At 36.1% G+C, this 22,708-nt stretch overlaps 1 protein-coding gene across 2 annotated transcripts in view; it reads right to left on the bottom strand.

Moving 5' to 3' along the window:
• The window catches only part of LOC134758113 (fibulin-5-like), a 459,088-nt gene that overhangs the window by 67,178 nt on the left and 369,202 nt on the right, over positions 1-22,708 (bottom strand). The window contains exons 4-5 of one of the 2 annotated variants that reach the window (XM_063704346.1): positions 20,522-20,644; positions 9,723-10,287 (exon numbers count right to left, since the gene is read on the bottom strand). In XM_063704346.1, the coding sequence (XP_063560416.1) occupies positions 20,553-20,644 (92 nt within the window). In that variant the 3' untranslated portion in view covers positions 9,723-10,287; positions 20,522-20,552. Of the gene's footprint in view, positions 1-9,722; positions 10,288-20,521; positions 20,645-22,708 lie in introns of those variants that run through there. The other variant, XM_063704345.1, reaches the window with a different exon arrangement.

Genomic DNA, 22,708 nt, shown 5'->3' with positions numbered 1-22,708 from the left:
GGGGGTGTCTAGTGAGCCCGGTATCATTGACTCAGAGGGGTGTGTGCCACTTAGCAGGTTGCTGTACAGATGGGATTTTTTCCCCCACTGCAGCAAGAAGCACTAGAGCTAAGACTGGGCCCCCTTGAGACCTGCTGTGGGACATTCACTGGAGAGCCTGTCTTGTTGGCCCAGACAGGTATCTCCTAACAGGCCTCAGCACAGATGGGAGAGTTCCCTAACTGCACTGGGAGGGGCTAGTGCTGCAACTGGGTTCCCTTGGGATCTGCTATGCAATAAAGGTTGGAGATCCCATCAGAGAGATTCAGCAGAATTCCAGGCTGTGAGATATGGGCATCCCCTTCTAGGTCCTTGTGCAAGGACCTCTGAGCTGAGACCTCAGACAAGGAGTGTTGGAACAGAGCCACAGGGCAACTTTCAGGTTCACTGCCAAAACCAGTATCAGCAAGCCTTCCCACCAAGGCACTAGTATGTACGATTCTTTCTAGACCTCTTGGCAGATGGTTTTGGTGGCAGACTCAAGGCCAAAAGTGGCTGTAGCAAACCCCCTTGGGGGACTAGGCCATTTCTGGGCTTGAACTTGGGAGCAAGCCGGCAGATCAGCCAGCTAGGTGCTGGTCTGCCCTCTCAAAATGACCCTCCTTGGTCTTGGGCTTTACCAGGGTTTTAGAAACTCCTATCTGAATCCTAAAACTCCTGCAGAGAAACTTTTGACTGTAGATAGGTACAGAATTCTTACTTTTGTCATGGAATATGAGCATGTTTTCTTCTATTCCACGATCTTGGTGACTATATTGCTTTTATGCTAAAAAAAATGGCTTAAATATAATATGAGCTCAATTAAAAAATAGCAAACCATGACAACATGTTTGCAGCAAAGATGACAAAGAATTGTTATGCTTGCTTTATAAAGTTACACATATTATATAATATATAATTTACATGTAAACTTTCTAAAATATGAAATTCACAATTAAGAAAAAATTAGGCAAAGTACCTTAGCAGCAAACTCATAAAAGGATATACAAATGATGAATACATTTTTAGAATCGGAACTTACTGAAACAAGTAAAAGAATATACATAATTTTACTTATCAAATTAGTAAAGACTGAAAGGGACAAAGAAAAACTTGATGCCAGTAAGGATAAGACAGGAAGTATTATATAGTGACGATGGATCAATAAATTGTCTTAAAATTTGGAAAAACATTTTGACAATAGGTATCAACATTTTTTAAGATCCATTCTTTTAACTCTTTTAAACTTTAATCCCTTTGGTTAAAATCATCCCAAGGAAACAAAATATCTAAATGACATATGCAAATTAATATTAATATCTATATTGATTAGAAGAGAATAAAAAAGATACCATGATATACATGAGTATATAAATAAATACATACCAAAAGGTTTTTACCACCATTATAGTGAGTTTAATAAATAGTTTTAATGTATGTTGAGAAGCACGTGTGAATGTAAAATATGTGTTCTGTGTATATATGAATATATAAAAAGGTAACATAGTTTCAATTATGAAGAAACAAATATATAGACAAAACACTGGAACAAAATAAGTGCAATATTAACAATGGTTGCCCCTGAGTGGTGGGATTATGATTGCTTTATTCTATCCTTATTTACCCTTTTTTGTAATTAAAAAAAAATTCACCCTAAGGATGTAATCCTTAGAAAATCAGAAATAAAATAGTAAAAGAGCAAACAATGATTTTTAAAAATCCGTGTATTATTTTCATTAAATGTGTATTATTAAGCCAAGGAAGGTATTACACAGTAATTATCCCAATATAATATTAATCAAGATATCTGGATTTTAATCCTTGTTCTGACAGTTTCTAACAATGTGACTTTGCTCTCACCTATTTACTGATTGTTTGATAATAGAGGATTTATTTAATTCCTCTGAGCTTCAGTTTTCACATCTTTAAAAGGATTATAATGAGTATTTCATGGATTGTTGGAGGGATTAAATAACTTTAAAAGGGAAAGTACCAAGCAACGTGCCTGACACCCTCTAGGTGTTTCATCAATGTTTGTTGAAGGTAAAACAGCTGGGTGGTTCCACCACTGGAAATTACATTTTTTTAAGTGTAGAAACAGCCTTACTTCACAGTTCTGGGTCATAATCTCCTACCAGACAAAAGAATATCCTAAAAATATCTGTGCCTCTGGGCAGTAACCAACTCAATGGAGCAATGCCAATGAGAATATTAGTCCTGTCTGAAACCTTTCTTCTTTTTATTTTCTTTTAGCCTTTTTTATATTGTTGTTTATTTGATTCAGAGAATGATATTTCAGCCTGAATTATTCTCCAGGATTTGTTCTTTTATTTGTTTATAGAGTAATTAACAGTGAGCTTTAATTCATTCCACATTTGAAAGGATATTGTTCTATGCCTTAAATTCATATGAAAACTTTTTTTCTTCAAAGAAGAGGAACAAAAAATAAAAAAGGAGGGACATCTGTAGTAAATTCTGGAGAAGGATGGACATTTTAGACATAGTAGTTCCAAAAAACTGCAAAGCAGAAATTAATCCCATTGCCTGTGGAGTTCTGAGGATGCGCAGGGCAGCGGATCTCATTTAGAATCCTCCTTTGCCATCTATTAAGAAGTGAGCATGGCAGAGCTGGCCATGGGGGAGGCTTTTTGATTCTCAATTCCTCTGAACATTGTCAGTGTTTAATCAATAGCTAGTCTGGGCATCATTAAACATGTGCTCTCAGTTCAAGGTCCTCTGATCGGGATGGTTGCGAGAATTGCTTAGTTTTGCTGTAAAGTGCAAAAAAGGGTGCCTACATTCAGGTTAGCCTACTTAAAAGAGATACAATTTTAAACAGTATTGCCTTAAATAAGACCTGTTTTAATGGGTCACATAGAATATCAATTATTCTTGATCTCATAATTTTTGCTTCCAATGCAAGATGTATCCTACTGAATCTGAGATTCTGCACTTATTAATTTATGCTTGCTACAAGGAGAAGGGTTAGCAAATATGTCAGTCACTGGAATGAAGGAAGCCTATTCTTCCACATCTTAAATTTTGTAGTTCAATGATTCCATACAAGTTTAAATTCCTTATACCATGGGCTTAATCAACTGTGTAACAAAGTCAGGGCTGTTTCAACACTGTGGAGTAAGGCTGCAGAGGCCTAATTTTTTTTTTCTTCCTAGTTTTAATCCACTGTTTTTCTTCCTAGTTTTAATCCACTGTTCTGATACGTATATGATATGGCACTTAGCAAAAACTTCACTAGTCTCATGGAAATACTAAGAGATGAAATAGTGTAGTTCTTACACCACGGGGTCTCATAAAAGTTATAATGAGAAATAAGAAATATTATTAAATCATTTTTTTTGGAAATAAGACCAGATTGAAATTAGACTGTTTTCAAACTTAAATAATTTTTTAAAATGTGAGTTGTAGAAGTCAGGTCATGCTCCACAGACAAAAGAGGCCTAATTAATTGGCTCAGTATAAAAATAAATTTACATTTGTCCCCTGAATCCAGGAGATACATTGAAATCTTGAACATTTTCCTGACATACAATATGAAAATGTTAGAAGCAGGAAATCGGTCAAACCATTCCATCGCAATGATTAAAAGTTTGAGTAACATACTATATTCACTTCTAAAATAAATGAATGTGGGCACTGGGATTATGACCAAGCAGAACAGGCCAAGGCACCTTTCATGCTATTGGTTTACAATCCATGAATCTTATTTGGTGAGAACCAATATGATGAAGGTTTTAGCAAATTCAAAACCATACAATATAAAAACCTTCAAATCCAATTTTAAACAATGTCAAATACAAATAAGTCATGGAACCTGTTTTTTTATTATTAATCATTGGGTTATTATTAAACAATGTAGCAAAGTTTTAGAACTTGCCCTTTGAATGCATATTCAAATTATTGTGTTGACTTTGATAAAGCTAATTTTAAATTTTTGTGAAAAAATCTAACTATAAAATTTTATATGGTCTATATAAAACCTTTTTTTGGTAAAATAAAATGTTTATGGCTAAGTATGCATAGGAAAAGCACTGCAGTTTCTTGGCATTCACTCCTTGATTATTATCATTACCCAAAGTGCCAGAATTTTTCACTAGTTCCATCTTAATGCAATAATCTCTTTCTCAGGCTCCCTGATTCTATACATAACAAACTCATTTTCACACAACACTGCAACACACCGCAACACTTTTAACACAACACTTTATATTTCAATTGGTGTCTTTCCCTTCCTTAAAAAGCTTTAACAATAAAATCCAAGCAACCTACTTTTGCATAGTTATGGCTTTTGTTTGTTTTAGCACAACTGGATTCAATTGGTCATCTGTGCTCAAGACATATTCAGGATCTACCACTTAGAAGGTGAGTGACCTTTGCCAAGTTATTTAAACTTTCTAAGCATCACTTTTTTCACAATGGTAAAATGGTGACAACAATATCTCCCACCTCATAGGGTTTCATAAAGTTTAAATGAAACAGTAGATGTGATGCGCTTAACACTGTACTCCTATAGATAACAAGTACTCCATAAATATTAGCCATTGTTATCATTTAACAACATCCCCATGTTCACACAGCTAGCAGGTGCAAAGCTGGGATTCTAACTTAGAGCTTCTTGGTGCCAAGGCTTATGATCTTTCCGCTATGCACTCTGTATATCAGATGTCTTAAGGGAGATTTGGATGAATGCTGGCTCCCATTCAGTTCAGTCAAATCCTCTAACACAGACCTGTAGTGCAGAATTTCTATATTGTTGATTGAAGTGAGAGCCATAAGATTTACACACCAGACACTGGGGAGACAAGGTTGACATTCCATTGTAAAAGCTTAAGATTCAGACTTGTATTCCTGCCCAGACAGAAGGCCAACCCACTGCAGTCCAGACAAAACCAGTGGGGGAGTCTACGGAATGAGCCAACTTTTTATTTTCCAAGAGGAAACAGAGAGAATCTTCGTAAACTCCCAAACTTAGGATAAAATAAGACTTAAATTACCATATCATATAGCCTGGAAGAAAGAATTTTAGCAAAGATTGCATGGCAGATGTACCCAACCATCTATCCATCTTCTTTTTTCCCTTCAAAAAGTTAAAACACACTTGAATACACTTCCCTATGATGTTTATTGGCTTAAGAGCAGTAATCTGTGGGGCTATAAACCCAAGTCTGTGATTCCACAGCTATAATATTAACCTGTGTGTAACCCCATTTCAATATCTTTAAAATGAGGATGATAGTATTTCTCCCTTTATTTGTTGTGAGGATTTGAGATAATATTTTTTTAAAGTCAGGGTAATTTATTATTGCTAATGGACATAGCCAAAATTATCTGCAAACTACTATTATCTCAATGCTAGAATGTGAATCTCTGGGTTAATTAAAGTTAAGTCTCAAGGCGGAGTACTTAGACCATGCTTGTTCAGCTCCTTATTAAGATGCCAACCCAAAGACTGAGTCTTGAGGAGATCTGCCCTCCCCAGGGAATGTTCCATATCCTAGCAGTCTTTGCCCACTCACACTAGCAAGCCTGCAGGGGAAGGAGATATACAGTCCTGACAGTCAGGTCAATGGTTATATTTTTTTATTTACGACTACTGAAGAGATGTTCCCTGAAAAGCTTTCAACGTCAGAGATGAAAATCCGCTTCCTGCTTGTCTTTGGCTCAACTTTTAATCCTACCTTGGTTTTATACTTGTTGACACCACTTCTTCCATGCCTTTTGTATTAGTTTGATTTCACACTGCTAGAAAGAACTACCCGAGACTGGGCAATTTATAAAGGAAAGAGGTTTAATGGACTCACAGTTTAGCATGGCTGGGGAAGCCTCAAGAAATTTACAATCATGGTAGAAGGTGAAGGAGAAGCAAGGCACCTTCTTCACAAGGCAGCAGGAAAGAGAATGGATGCAGAAGTAACTATTGAACACTTGGCAAAACCATCAGATCTTGTGAGAACTCACTCACTATCATGAGAACACCATGTGGGAAGCCACCACCATGATTCGATTACCTCCACTTGGTCTCTCCTTTGACAGGTGGAGATTATGGAGATTATAATTCAAGGTGAGATTTGGGTGAGGACACAACACCTAACCATATCACCTTTCAAACTAATTTTCTGAATTTATGTATACTGGTTTATGATTTGGTGTTCAGCCTGAACTTCTGAATGGTGGCCTCAGTCCTTTTATGTATGTAGTGTGTCCCTCCCCTTGCTCTTATTCTCTGATAGGAAATGATATCCAGGACTCAAACCACAGCTTTTCCCTTGACTGTCATTAATAACAGTGGCCTCTCAGCACCAGGCTCTAGGCTTTATGAAGTAGCCTCTTTATGAAGTGGCCTCTCAGCACCAGGCTCTAGGCTCTGAGAAGCCCTAGGCATTCTTCCTATTCCTGTGGTGTGGTGTCCAGGGTTCGTTCTCCTGTCATGCTCTATCTCTCTTGTGCCCTGGCAATGACAGAAAGACTCAGAATTTCAAAAGACCAATATGCAAACCACCCAACTGAATAGCAGGTTTATATCTTTGGTAAATCTCAAGGTTTTTATTTTTTATTTTGTATTTTTTAGACAGAATCTTGCTCTGTTGCCCAGTCTGGAGTGCAGTGGCATGATTTTGGCTCATGGCAGCCTCTGCCTCCTGGGCTCAAGCAATTCTCCTGCCTCAGCCTCCCAAGTAGCTGGGACTACAGGTGTGCACCACCATGCCCGGCTAATTTTTGTATTTTTAGTAGAGACGGGGTTTCACAATGTTGGCCAGGCTGGTCTTGAACTCCTGACCTCATGATCTACCTGCCTCGGCTTCCCAAGGTGCTGAGATTACAGGTGTGAGCCACCGCACCCAGCCCTGAAGTTTAAACTATTGTTAATGATGTCACTTGTTGGTTTTTGCAAGGAACCAGGTGATAAATCTAAGCTTGAATTTATTTTTACTACATTTATATTCCACTTATTTCCAAAGATGATTTAAGGCAGTGTGCAGTCTAAAACATATCTACAATAGAATAACTAATGCTAAGGTTTAAAAGGAGGGGAAAAAGGACAAAAATATTCATTGAAGAAAACAAGAACCATGTTGTGAAATAGGGTCGAGATGATAGTTAAATTAGGAATATAGACTAAGTAGAATCCCTGAAGTTAAGCCTTCAACTTAGTGTAGGGTTCCTAGGAGCCAAAGCCATGTATTATATAATTCCTCTTATCAAATTAAGAGAAGTTCACAAGAGAGACAATAAGCTCCTACTTATAAACAAAGCATAACTAATTGCAAAGACCTTTATATTTTGAATACTGAAAAATAGTCATTTAATAAAGTTAAATGCTTTATTTCAGTCACTTTCTAGGTATTGAGAATATAGGAGAGATTAAAGTCTAGTGTGAGAGACACACAAAAAGATAAAGCTTTATAACCCATTGGGAAAAGTTCTATGTTAGAGATACATCCTGGCTCCATGTGGTGATATATTATAATATTTCCCAAGTGCTGTCCTGATCCAGTTTTGAATCATGGCTAAAAACCTCAATTCCCCTTCACAGGCAGTTTGCTAGACCCCACCCCAACTACTTACCTTGGTGAGAATCTAACATTCCTGGGATGCAACACACACATACCCAACTGCCAGAGTTTCCTGGATACCTAACACCCATGAATAATATCACTATCCTTGGGCTTGTGGAATTATTCCCAATCCTCAGATAGATGGTGATACTTAGCCTGCCCCTACTTTGTTACCATACATAAGCTGCCTCCTCCAGTTCCAGCTTGCTGTTACCCTAGTCCCAGGTATAACTCAATGTATAGCCCTGCATGGCAGCTCTATCTCATTTGGAGCTGTAAGTGGCAACAAGCCCTGCTTTTTGTCTGCCTGAGTGTCTTTTTGTTGTGCTCTGCCATCAAAATAATATTTAAAATTTTTAGAACAGGTGGCAAATTTGGTTTTGAGTATGTTAATAGATCTGGGAAGTCTTCTCAGGAGAGGTGAGTCCACAGTAAGCTTTGAAACACAAGTAGAAGTTAGGGACAAAGAAGTGGAGAAAGGGAGAACTTAAGAGAAGGGAGTGTTGATGTTTATCAAAACTACTGGATGAACAGATGCAGAAGCGGGTGTGTTTGGCAGATAGAACACTAAGAGGAAAAGTGTAAGGAATGTGGATCCTCTGAGTACACTTAGGGAGCTGCAAATTTTCTGGGTGTCTGAGCCTGTAGTATAAAGTATGGAGCAGAAACTTGTTACGTGCAACAGAAGTAGCCAGAAGTCAGACTCTGAATCATTTTGTAAGCCATAGTAAGGGTTTGGGGTGAATTCTAAAAGCAATTCTAAAAACAATAAGAGGTTTTAAGCATAGTAAAATAATTTTTAAATTACATCTTTGGCTCTGGAAGTAGTTTAGATAATGAGTTAAGGGCAGTAAGTATGGACGATAACCCTGGTTAAGAGGCAATTGCAAAAACATTTCTGTAAGAGATTATGAGGGCCTTAATGTAAGCAGTCATAGTGGAGATAGCTCTTGGGGAGTGTGACGGAAGAAGAGCCTATTGGTATTACTGGAGAATTAGATTTGTAAAGTCAGAGTAAGGAGATGCCATGACATTAATCTATTCATGGAGGCAGAGACCTTATGACCTAATTACCTCTTGAAGGTCCCATCTCCCAATACTATTACATTGGCAATTAAATTTCAACATGAATTTTGGCAGAGACATTCAAACCATAGTGACGCCTGGTGTACTACACTGGCCTGGAGAATAACTGGCCTGTGGTGCTGCCACTCACTAAGAAAAAGGAACAAAAGAGAAGAGAAAAGTTGGGAGCATGTGGGAATGAAGATGTGTTGAATTTTAGACTCACTAAGTTTTCCTTGCTAAGGGGACCTCCTCAAGAAGAAGCCCAGGCAGTAGCTGAGTCTGTAGGTCAACAGACAAGAAGGATTTGGTTTAGTAATTTGATTTGGATATCATTCCCTGCTAGCTACTTGTAACAGGTAAAGCTTTGCAAGTGGAAGAGATTACACAGGAGGGAGAAAAGAAAGAGCCAAATTTAGAACACTGAAAATCATTAAGATTTTGAGGATGAGTGGAGGGAAAAGACTCCATGAAAGAAGACACGCCATCACAGAGATGGGAGAGGACCAAAAAAAAGTTGTGTTCTATAATTCAAGAAAGAGAGAATGTCAAGAAGGAAGGTGCTATGGTTTGAATGTCTCTGCCAAATTTCATGTTGAAATTTAATTGCCAATGTAATGGTATTGGGAGATGGGACCTTCAAGAGGTGATTAGGTTATAAGATCTCTGCCTTCATGAATGGGATAATGCCATTATTACAGGAGTGGGCTTTGGATAAAAGGATAAGTTTGGCCCCCATTCACTCTCTGCCTCACATGCCCACTTCTGCCTTCTGCCATGGGATGACCATTGCCAGATGCTGATGCCATGCTCTTGGACTTTCCAGGCTCCAGAACTGACAGCCAAATAAACTTCTGTTCTTTTTAAATTACACCATCTCTGGTGTGTTGTTACAGCAGCAGAAAACAGACTACGATAGAAGGCAAGATCATTACTTTCAAGATATTAAGCAAAATAAGGTATGAAAAGTACTCCTTGAATTTAGCAGTGTATAATTTATCAATAACCTTGGCAAAAGTAGTTTTAGAGAGAAGTTTTATTTTAAGATAGAGATAAAGAAGATGGTGATAGAGGAAAAAGAAGCATGTAATGGAGCCATGTTCTAAGGAGGAGGGCAGCTGAGATCCTATCCAGAGATGGGAAGATTAGCCTGAAATTACAGCAGAGCACTTTTTCCTCAGAGTGAAGAGCAAAGTAGGCAGAGCTTAGAGTTAATTTTAAAGTTCTGGGTGGGAGTAAAAGTTGGGAGGTACCTTAGCTAAAAATTTCTATTTTCTCTGCAAAATAAAATATGTGTATTCAGTAACAGATTACGAAATCACTGAATTCTCCCCCCACCCCCCAAAAAGGATGTCTCTGTGACTTGTGTCAGAAAAATGCAAACTCTGAAATCATGCTATTCTTTTCTTGTCAGTAGCTAGAAGCTATATTGGGATACTAAATTTGGATTTAAGTTTTCTGCTCATATCTGCTATTTGCAAGCACTTATTCCTTCTGCTTCTTTTAGATGTAGGCAATACTATTTTATGTTTAATGTCTTTCTGTACTTTGTATCCTGTAAAAATGCATAAGCTTCCTGTAGCTTGCTGCCTTCAGTGCTTTTGGAAAAAGGGAGATATAAATCTTCAACCTAGGGATAAATGAGAATGGGAGTATGTTATTATATAGTCAAAACATAGTTGTAAATATTGCTCTAAAACTCAAAAAATATCAAAAATATAAAGAAAAGGGGGGATTGTTGAAGCAGTCAGTGAATGTATGCTTTTAAAATCTACTATCTTTGTCTGTTTGGCTGCTATAACAAAATACTATAGACTGGGCAGCTTATAAATATTTTCTCACAGTTCTAGAGGCTGAGAAGTCCAAGATCAGGGTACTGGCTGATTCAGTGTCTGCTAAGGGTACATCCTTTTTGTAGATTGTACCTTCTTGCTGTATCCCCATATGGTGGTAGGGGTAAACAAGCTCCCTCGGGCCTCTTTTTTATAAAGGCACTAAAGCCACTCATGAGGATTCTACCCTGGTGACTTAATCAACTCCTAAAAGTTCCCACCTCAAAATACTATAAACCTGGGGGTTAGGATTTCAACATATGAATACTAGGGTAACAAACATTCACACCATAGCAACTACTAACAAAAATGCCTAATAGAAGTAATGTGATCACCAAAGCCAATTTATACTTATGGTTTCTGACCCTTCATAATTTTACTTAGTTCTATGGCTATAGCCAAGTTCCAAGGTATGGAACTATACTAATAATATTACCTAATATTTTTTACTTGCTTGCTCTGTGTCAGGCACTGAACTAAAGATTTCACTTGCATTGTTACTTTTCCTCAACTGTCCCCTTACATATGGAGAAGCTGAGTTATTAAGCAGTTATGTCGTTAGCTCAAAGTCTAACACCTTGTAATATAAAAACTACATGGTAAAGTTGATCATCAGAGGAATGCAAATCAAAATTACAATAAGATATCATCTAACCCTAGTTAAAATGGCTTTTATTCAAAAGACAGGCAGTAACAAATGCTGGCGAGGATGTGGAGAAAAGGGAACCCTTGTACACTGATGGTGTAAACTATGGAGAACAGTTTGGAGGTTCCTCAAAAAAAAAAAAAAAACATCTAAAAATTGAACTTCCATATGATCCAGCAATCCGTCTTGCTGGTATAGACCCAAAGTAAAGGAAATCAGTATATCAAAGAGCTATTGGCACTCCTATATTTGTTGCAGCCCTGTTTACAATATGTACGATTTGGAAGCAACCTAAGTGTCCATCAACAGATGAATAGATAAATAAAACGTGATTCCATATACACAATGAAGTGCTCTTCAGCCATAAAAAAGAATGAGATCCAGTCATTTGCAACGATATGGATGGAACTGGAGACCACTGTGTTACATGAAATAAACAAGGCACAAAAAGACAAATGTTGCATGTTCTCGCTTATTTGTGGGATCTAAAAATCAAAACAATTGAACTCACAGACATAAAGAGTGGCAGGATGGTTACCAGAGGCTGGGAGGGGTAGTTCAAGGCTGATGGGGGGAGATGGGGATGGGTGGTACAGAAAGAATGAATAAGACCTACTATTTGATAGCACAACAGGGTGGCTCTAATCAATAATAACCTAATTGTACATGTTTAAATAACGTAAAGAGCATAATTGGATTGTTTGTAACTCAAAGGATAAATGCTTGAGAGGATGGGTGCCTCATTTTCCATGATGTGCTTATTTCACATTGCTTGCCTGTATCAAAACATCTCATGTACCCCATAAATATATACACCTACTATGTACCCATGAAAATTAAAAAATAAAAAAACTAAAAGAAATAAATAAACAAAAACTATGTGGTAAAGCTAACATTGTTACTCTGAAAGGGGAGGAACTTTTTTCCCAAGATATACTGTTTTCAGATTAGCATCATTTTTCTCTCGATCCTAAATTCCATGGTATATTTTCATGAATGAATAATTTAAAGCTAAAGTCTTGGATTTCTAGTGGCACACAACGAAGAATCTCCCATTCTCAGTATCTCTGTATTGAATGGGTGTTCAGGTTGTGAGAAAATAACGTAGGAGTAGATACATAAATCATTAATCTAAGCCACCATTTATTGAGCATTCACTGTGTGTCAGTTACGACTTTAATCTCTTCACATGTAAGTTTATGCTATATGGTGGGTATTCTATAACACACTATGAGATTACTTAGGAAACACAAGAAAACAAAATTAAATATTGCTTAATATTAGGGTTTTATGATTTAATGCCATATATTTTATAAAAGGAACTAGAAAAATATCTTAAAAATTATTCTGAAGATAATTTTCTGAAGTAAAGATACTTGCCACATAAAGAGAAAGAAGTACAAAAAGGCAAATACCAAATGTGAAGACCACTACGCAAACGTTTCATTATTTTGTTTTGTTGTAATCTCCAATACGGAAGGTGGAGTTCATCACACCACAAGGACATTCCTTATCACTCCCTGGTCCTTTTAAGAGCCTCTCTTATTTGTTCACTTTTAACCCCAGAGCCCACTCTCAATCTTCCCGATTTCCCATGGATGACCATTATAGTATGTTACATACATTCTTCTTTATAAGGTATGTGCTCTTTCACAAGGTACAATATGATTTTTGTGAATTATTATCCTGATTTTAGTAGATATAGGTATTCACATAGACATAGAGATGATATGGACTCTGAAAATCAGGGACATCACGTAACTGGGCTAAGATCACACAACTCTTACGTGATACAGTCAGATTCAAACCTCAATCTGTCTTTACCTAAAATTGTCAGTGTTACCTTCCTGAGTCTGCAAACTGTACAAAAACTACAGAAAAAAAAAAGGGAAGATTTCTTAATGTGTTCCTGAAACTCAAGTAGTTGTAAAAAGTTACTAAACTGGGTTAACAGTCAATTCTGGATGAAAAACTTAAGTTCATGATTTTTCCCTAAGGCCACAGATTGAGAATGAGACGGGCAGAGAAAAACTGTTCCTTAAATTTAACTTTTGGGAATTAAATTTATCATCTACCACACAAAAGTGCTTAATCTTGAGAGGGTGATGAATCTGATAATGATGGAGAGATGCCATCAATCTGACAAACTAAACAATTTTTTTAACCTGACATGGCCCTGTTCAAGACATCAGCTGTCATCTGAAATGAATTCTGTTTCTAATTTGTCTTCATAAATAATGCAACTAATTGAAAGGTAGTTACAATGAAAGTCTTTAACCTCTTTCATATCCTATTTGAGGGCAATCTCTTTGCATTCCCTGGAAAGAATCCTTCCTCTTATCAAATAAAACTTAGACATCAGTGATCAGAACACCGAGATCAAAAACAAAAGAACTCATTGTGAAGACCACCACATCGAATAGTTTTCTCAATCTTTCTTTAAAATTAGCATTATTTTAACATGTCAAACTCATAAAAACCTGATACAAGAAAATTTATTCAAGCTCAAAGTTTTAGTAAGGACATCTTTATTTTAATCAAGCTCTTGCTTGTACACCTACCCTCTCCTTGCCACCCAACTTCTGCTTAATTATCATTAAAGTATCACCATTGACTGCACCATGTCACACACTTGACCACAAACAAAATATCTAAAATCTTTAGATTATATTTTGTAGGTCATCTTTCTTCTTTTTTTTTTTTCATTTAGTGAGACTAAAAAGGGCTCACTGGGTTCCATTGTGCAATGAATATCACATTGGACTTCTAAAAAGAGACCATTGAACAAAAACAGATCCTGATCATTCCCTGCAACTGGAAATAAAGAATTCTTGTATCAGAGACTGAAGTAATTAAAATGTTCTTTATCTAAGGTTTCTCTATGCAGACATCAGATTCCATTTGTTTATTTATGAATGCAGATGTTAATAAACCTATGTCCTGAAAGCATGAAAGCAGTAAGAGAACTATGCAAGCATTACAACTTTGAATCATTTAATTATTTCTTCCCTCTGGGAAGGCCAATTTCAGCAAATACATCAAGGGAAGAACATGATTATGAATGGAGATCTGAGCTGAGCATGTTTCATAAGGTTGTTATTAAAAATAAAAATTCAAGAAAGATTTTGTGAGGTATATCAAATTATAGCCTTACAAGTTACTTAAAATGTAAACTACACAGTTAAATACTGAAAATATGGGTAATATAAATTATTTTGGCATGTAGCCCCTGGCTCTTAAAAAACATCCTCTAATAATAAAAGCAGTTTAGTCCACATTACCATTACTTCTCATATTTAGCTATATCTACTAGCCCCTGCCTCTCAACCATGGAAAAAACCCACCATTTAACAGCTATCGAAAGACAATGTACTTTATGAAAGAGAATATCAGCAACGTTCCAAAAGCTAGAAATACTGGGACAACTTTGTTTTCCCTAACAAGCAAATCCATCTGGGTGAAGTCCTTATATTTTTTATATTCTAATAGGTTATATTTAAGTAATACAATGTGCAAGGGAATGTTCTAACTATTTTGCAAGTATTATGTATAAAAATAGAAGAGCAAAATGAAGATAGACTAGAGGAAGGGTGAATAAAGGAGAACAGAGGAGAGACACAGATGATAACTCCAAGTCAGAACCCTGGTACCCAGAGTGAAAGTAACAGAGAAGCAGCAATTGAAAGTGAAAATTGCACTGTCATGAACTCAAAAGGAAGATTTAGAAAAATTAGTGGTTAACAGCTATCAAGAAGAGAATGGAAAAAATTCCACTTGAAGTTGACAATTAAAAGGTCATCAGTGTCTTTCATTTAGTCTGAAACCCAATTATACATTTATAAGTCTATATATTATGATGTATTATTAAACCAACACAAATAAAATTGCTTGATATTTCAGATAAGAGAGAATGCCTTTGGCTGTTGTAACCAGAGAAAGCATTACAGGTCATTTGACACGGAACATAGTAAGTGTGGTTTTGATAGGCAAAGACTTGGGGGTGAGCTAATTTCTAGGCTAAGAGTAAAGCAAAGTGCAGAAGCAGAAAAGGGCATGGCTTACTTAGAGAACTGAGAGTAGCCAGGTTTTGTTGGAGCATATCACAGAAATGTAGGAGAGAAGTGATAAGATTGAACTGACAAGAGATAATAAAAAGTAGATTTATTTATTCAGTAGCTACCTTAAAAATACATTGTTTTAACCCTTAGCTGTGTTTACTAAAATGTAATGTAAGAATTTCTTTTAGCAGTGCTTTCATGATTTATCTTAGTCTTTTAAAACATATTGAACAGATGAGACAGGCAGATCACATGAGGCCAGGAGTTCCAGACCAGCCTGGCCAACATGGTGAAACCTCATCTCTACTAAAAATACAAAAAATTAGCCAGGCGTGCTGGTGCGCGCCTGTAGTCCCAAGTGCTTGGGAGGCTGAGGCAGGAGAATCACTTGAGCCCAGGAAGGGGAGGCTGCAGTGAGCAAAGATCACATCATTGCACTCCAACTTGGGTGACAGACAGAGACTCTCTCAAAATAAAACAAAACAAAATTGAACAGAAGTTATTTGAGGTCATAGGATCAAGAGTGAGATTAGCCAGGATTTCCTGAAGACTAAATTTTTGTTTCTCACAGTAATTTACTTACTTGATCTCTTTCTCTCTCAGACTTTCTATCTCTAAGATAGGAAATTGGACTATCATAATCCTTGGGTCCCCTCCAGATATTATTCTGTGATATGGAAAACAGTATTGTCACAAAAGCACCGAAGTTTTTTTTTTTCAAGAAGAAATGCAAGTTACTCATTTTTATTAAACTAGATCACAAAATTCTCACACTGCTTTTATGCTTGTACTCTATAGAGCTGAGTTATTTCAAGACTTTTTAAATAAAATTAGAGCTCTATAAAATAGTTACGCCTGATTCAGTAGAATTTTTTAAAACACAAGTTAGCAGATGATTTATAATGAACTAGTAATTTTAGAAACTGTAAAATTATAATACCTTAGTGATGAAGTAATTTTAAGCCCAATTGTCCAATTTCTGTTTTGCACAGGAGGCAGCCAGGGTGTAGAGAGATTAAATGACTTGCTTAAGCTCACATGCCAACTTGAATTTTATTGTGCCACAGTCCCTAGACCACATAGATGAGATTCAGTGTTCACTAATCTACATATAAATTTCTCTGTCTTTCTGACGATTGCTAAAATCTATTTTCCATCTTTTAAACTGTTGGTCTCCACATAAAAGAAAATTTAAAAATATAAAAATTATTCCATAATATGCATGTTAAGGGAGAACACCAATAGCAAAGCAAATGTGGCAAGAATTCCACTTTTGTCTGCTTCCCCATGCTGTGTCTGCACACTTCCATCAACAAAATGCAGCTACTTTCACTTGCTGTGATGCTCCTCATACGTGGGGCATGCTTTCAGGCTGGTTTTCCTGATGTTGTTTCAGGAGAAATGACAGTGGGTCAGGAGCCGTGCTTCTCAAGGGCAGGGTCTGAGGTTCCTAGCCTCAAATCCCATTATAAAGAAAGCTGTTGAGAGAAGCATTCACTGCACAACTTTGCATCAGACTATATGACAGTATCATGAGACAATATCATGATATAACAATGTCATGAGATCCTTCTCCTACATACTTTTTAAGAAGTGACATCATAATGACAAAAATATATGTGGGGTATTTTGGGGGTGCCATAGACATCTTAAAGAATCTGAGCAAAGGCCCTGGCCTCCAAAGCAATGACACATTCCAAAAATTTGCTGACAAATCCATGGATTCAAACTGTGGTCCACTAAACCAAGATCCCCAGATTTATTGCAATCCCATTGTATCAGCAGTCCAAGCAACTTGTATGGTGAGCCACATGCCCCGTGCACTCATACTTCCTGCCACCTTAGCCAGCTGCCATGGACTCCTTCCCTTACACCACTCTATGCTGCTTGATTGTTCTGACGGAGGCTGACTGTTCTGCACTGCACACACACCACTACAAGAGCACAGCCCTGAGAAAGGAGACCCTTTTGAAATGAAGTCATCTGAAACTCTGTAAGTGTCTGTGTGTGGGGAGTTTACTTTATTGTAGTTTTGATGAAGATAAAGTACAAAAAGCACTAGAGGCTCTAACTCAAAAAGTCACACTAGTCTTATCCTATGACTAATAAGCAGAATGGGGAAAAGGAAAGAAAAGAAGGAAAGGAGGAAGGAAGAAATGGAGGCACTTAATTTCAAGTAGTCTAATGTGGTGAAATCACAACATTTCATAACTTTATCTTCTTCTCTGTGACTCTACCGTGAATCATAATAAACTTCCACCTACTACAATCTCCCATTAAACACCAACCACCGTATTCAGCTTTCTACCAGGTAAAAAATCTCAACGGAAATGTGAGATAATTCAATGGTTTTGTTTTTTAAAAAAATCACTATTAGTAGAGAGCAGTTTGGAGATATCTCAAATAACTAAAAGTAGGACTATCATTCGACCTAGTAATCCCATTACTGGGTATACACCCAAAGGAAACTAAATTCTCCAACCAAAAAGATATGTTCACTCGAATGTTCACTGCAGCATTACTCACAATAGCAAAGACATGAAATCAACCCAGATGCCCATCAGTGGTGGACTGCATAAAGAAAATGTGGTACATATACACCATGGAGTACTATGCAGCCATGTACAAGAACAAAACCATATCCTTTGCAGTAACATGGATGTAGTTGGAGGCCATTATCCTAAGTGAATTAATACAGAAACAGAGAATTAAATACCACATATTTTTCACTTATAAGTGGGAGCTAAACATTGGATGCACTTGGTCATAAAGATGGGAACAATAGACATGGGGAACTAATTGTTGAGGGGAAGAGTTGAAAAACTACCTGTTGAGTATTATCATCACTGCCTGAGTGATGGGATCAATTGCACCCCAAACCTCAGCATCACACAGTATTCCCATGTAACAAACCTGCACATACCCCATGAATCTAAAATAAAAGCTGAAATTTCAAAAATAGATAAATAAATTAATGTAAAAAAAAAAAAACCTTACCCTTTTTACAAGATAGCCTGGAATACAGACCAGCCTGAAAGTCAATTCTCTGCAATAAACCCTTTCTTTCAGAACAAATAAGCAAATAGTTATTGTTCTTAATCTTACACATTATTTATGTTTCAATACAAAGTGCTTAAGTTATTCTTGGGCTCCTTTTAAAAAGACTGCTGTAAATGTAAGCTGTATCAGCTGAAATTCTTAAGACCACCCTTTGAAACCAAAACTTCAGTGTATTAAGTGGAAAAGGCATCAAAATTTTTGCAAGGGTCAAGTGCTGGGTCAAGTTCAGTAACTTCTGTAGAATGATATCAAGGGGTTAAATACTTTAAATGACGACAATCTTTAAATCTACATTTCTTATTAGCTTAATTCACTCGAGATATATATATATATATATATATATATATATATATATATATATAATGGGAGATTTATATGTGTTATCAGTATGCATATATAAATTTAATTTTTCCCTGTGTTAAGATTCTGCATAAGGAGATCAGCATATGGAGCTGCAAGTAAGCTATTATCATAGTGCCCATGTATATGTACAATAATAATTAGCTTTAAAGGAATAGAAAGAGAAAAGATAACCTACAATATCCTTGTCAAACTCCACTTTTGACCTGATGTCCTTAAAAAATTTTGAAAATTCAAGGACAGTGATGGAAAGGAATAAGGGAAGAGCTTAATGATTTTACTAAGAAATAACTAGGAACTGCCAAATTAATTATACCTATAAATACAATTTAGTTGGTGACTAGAGTGTTTATTTTGCCTTATCACAAAGACCAGATATTGTAGATTCATATAAATTACTACTTTGCAAAAAATTTTTAAATCAGAAACAAAAATTTACCAGGTCAAACTTTTACTGATAAATATCCCATCTGCAAGTATCAATAATCCTGCTGCTCTTATGTATTTTGTGATTGAGAGATGTTATAGTGGCAGTTTAAAGATGTTACTAGCTGGAGACTTTACAGATCGGAAATGAGGATGGAAAGGGATTCTTCCAGCTAAAACCAGTAATCCCCCAAAAAGAAAGGGTTGTTTTGATTTAAACATGCGTGTATTAATGTCCCCCAACCTGTGCTTGCTGTCGATACAATCATTATGATATTGAGCTCCTTGAAGCCTAGGATATGACTTCAGTTTGTATCTTCACTTGACTTCAAGAATTTTTTTTCTTTTTCTCTCAGAACCTGTTTTCTCATATCAAAATCAGACCTACAAATAGGACTTCTTTACCTGTTTGCATTGCCTTTTTTTTTAATTTCTTAAAAGATAGGCTAAGAAGAAGAAGGAGGGGTATATGTTATAAAGCTAGTTGAAATTGACTGATTTCGATTCCAAGTTTCATAATTATCACCTACATTGTAAGATACTGACAATTTTGAATGGATGAACTAGTTAACAAACCCTATAAACAAAAAGCCAGTAATTAAATTGTGCTGCACAATGTGTTCCTTTTTTAACATAAATATTTTCAAAAGGGACCTGGAGATGAAGTTAGAATGCAATTTTATGTGATCTGAGGATCATCACTTAATGAAAAAAGAACATTTATGTAAATTACTTCAGTTAAAAAAACAAGGAGCATTTACAAGTCATACAGGAAACATAGCATTTTTAAAGTTTTTTTTTCTGTTTATGAAAGTCCCATATGTTCATTTTAAGAAATTTAGAAAATTCAGAAAAATACAAACACAAAAAATAATAATCCTACTACCCACAAATAGTATTAAGAAATTTTGATGCACAATGAACATACAGAATTTCAGATATCACATGTGTAGTTTTAACTGTGCTTGAACAGTCCTAATATATTTGGCATATAATCTGCTATAATTTTGCTGGGGCTTGAATTCTAATCAGGGGGTTCTGAGTCCAGTTCTTTCTAGTCAGGGGGTTCTGAGTCCAGTTCTTTCTAGTCTAAAACGAGTGACATTGTTGCTAGTAATTATAATGGCCCAGTATCTTCACTTTATTGTAGTTCTGTGCTGTGCTTGTATATAAGCAACAACTAACAAATGTGTACTCTACTGTATATGGCAGAAATTATATGCTACAGAAATATTTACGTATTTGGGGATTCAAGGTTTGCTTCTGAATGTTAATTTCTATATCTCCTTCCTCACTTTTTGTCTGGTAGTCTTTTAATAGCAAAATATATTTTTTAAAAAAATCCTAAGGGATAGAATTGTACTCAAAACTGTCAGCTTCTATAGATATTTTCACAATAGAACAACCTTTCCTTCCTGCCTCTACATGGGCAGGTCGATTTTCATTGAAAACGGCTTCAAGCTGGTTCTAATATTTACTCACTTATGCAGGTGCGTTCATCAGCATGCAGTCTCTATCCCGTATCACATTCACAGTGGAAGGTGCCCAGAGTGTTAATACAGCGCTGCTGGCAGCCTCCATTCACCACTGCACATTCATCGACATCTAGAGGAGGAAGACAGATGGTCAGGATTACAATGTCGTTCCAATGTCAGCTTCGAAGAAGTGGCACAATATTTCTTTGATACACAGTATGTGTTATATTATACAAAGGCACCATCTCTGTTGCCACAAATCTTTGCTTGTTTGATCCATTTTGCTTCATCGTGTAAACAAGAAAATGTACCTAGAAACTTTATCGAGCTTTTTAAAGCCCATCAATGATGAGCATAGGGATTGCTCATAATTTTCTATTCTTCAAATATTGGTTAATTAGACATATCTGAGATGTAGGTATTTCCTTGGGGAAGGAAAACTGGAGGGGAGAATTACAATAAGCTACTCTATCAGGAGCAGCACATGCTGGTAGATAAACACCTATTATTGGTCTGGCACTGCTGAATAAAGCCAGTAATAGAGTCAAGACCTTGAATCTCCTTCTCATGTGCTATGAGGAACATCAGGGCAGAGATAGATAAATTAAAATGAAACCATGGTTTGGTGTTCTTAAAAATATACATTTGTGTCATTGATTCAGCTTCTTCCTTCTCACTCAAGATGCCATTTTCTGAAATACCATGTTTATATGAGTGGTTACTTTAATTTTATAAAAAAATAGAAAGTGGTCAAGATTCATGATCACCTATGTCTTATGATCAGCCAAGGTCGTGATAAATGAATATGATGGTCATCTTCTGTTAGAAAAGAAAAATCAATTTCTCTCTCAGAAGCTACACTTCCTTGTACCCTGTGTAATCAGTACTTGTGTGTCTAAAATCACAAAAAGAAAATATCCATAAACCTAGGGAGGTATTTTCAGGTAGCTGGTGGATAGAGAAATTCTAAATGTTCTTGTTTGGGGATTTATTTTTAAATAAAAACCTATGGCTTTTGACAAGTTTCAAAGAAATAATCATCTTTCAGAAAGGTGGAGACTTAGTATAGGAACGCATGTGTCTAACGGATAGAATGCCTGCTAATGGATAGTTTTCCCTGCTCCCAATCTCAGATATTCCAGCAAGAATATTGGGAATGAATATTCCTCACTAAAATATAGTCAGCCTACTAGACAATCAGCATTACAACGAGCAGCATTAATTCCACACGGCAAGATCCTTATTCAAGAAGACATCAAAATGGAGAAGTATTACTATTGCAATGACTCATCATAGCACCTTTTCAGGCTAAAATCCTATGATCTGTAATGAGTGCTTTGTACTGTAATAAAGACTAGAGGATATGACCTGAGGGAAGCAAAAGAGTTTTCTCTTAATTGGCATTGTATTTTTTTTTAATAAAAGAGACAAAATATATACAAAGAAGATATTAAGTCATCAAATAAGTCCCATATTTAAAAACTACTAGTTCACTCTATTTTACAAATGTTATACAATTTAGTATTTTCCTTCAAAAAGTAGATATTCTGGTATAATTCCTGATATTTTCAAAGGAATCTTATTTTAAAGATAAGAATTACTGACTTTACAAAGTGCTAGGATTTTTATTATGTTTTGAGTCTGTGATAACTAACCTCTAGGTCTTTTTCATATGAACTAATGTTAAACCAGAATTCTCTATGTGTTACTTGTATTTTTACGTAGGGCTCAATATTTATGATGGCTAAATTTTTATCTTTCTGACTTTATGGTATTATTCTGTGGAGTTAAGATATAATTTTGAATCTTAATTCTGTCAACCCCCGAATTAGATATCCTTCCCAGGTTTTAAAATTTTAGACATAAGTAAAACTCTTAATTTTCAAGCATACTAAGCTTTAGATCACAAATGATTTTTGCCATCCTCAAGAGTTATTGCAATGTGCCATATATATTTAAATACATTGGAAAATGTCTTAAAGGATGCTACTTCTGATGGGGGAGAAAAGGTGTTCAAATGGGTTTAGTGCAGGGTGTGCATGGGCCTGTGTTGGACACAAAGATTTTAGTCATATCTATGATGTTCTAATTTTTTACAAGAAAAAGTTATCCAGTTGTTACTTATGCAATGAAAACAAATTTTAAAGAAACCAATATAGTATGACCACCTCCCTTGACCTGCCCACCGAACTTC

The sequence above is a fragment of the Gorilla gorilla genome, chromosome 2 (assembly GCF_029281585.2).
Source record: "Gorilla gorilla gorilla isolate KB3781 chromosome 2, NHGRI_mGorGor1-v2.1_pri, whole genome shotgun sequence".
NCBI lineage: Eukaryota > Metazoa > Chordata > Mammalia > Primates > Hominidae > Gorilla > Gorilla gorilla.
This window is presented reverse-complemented; position numbering and strand designations above follow the sequence as displayed.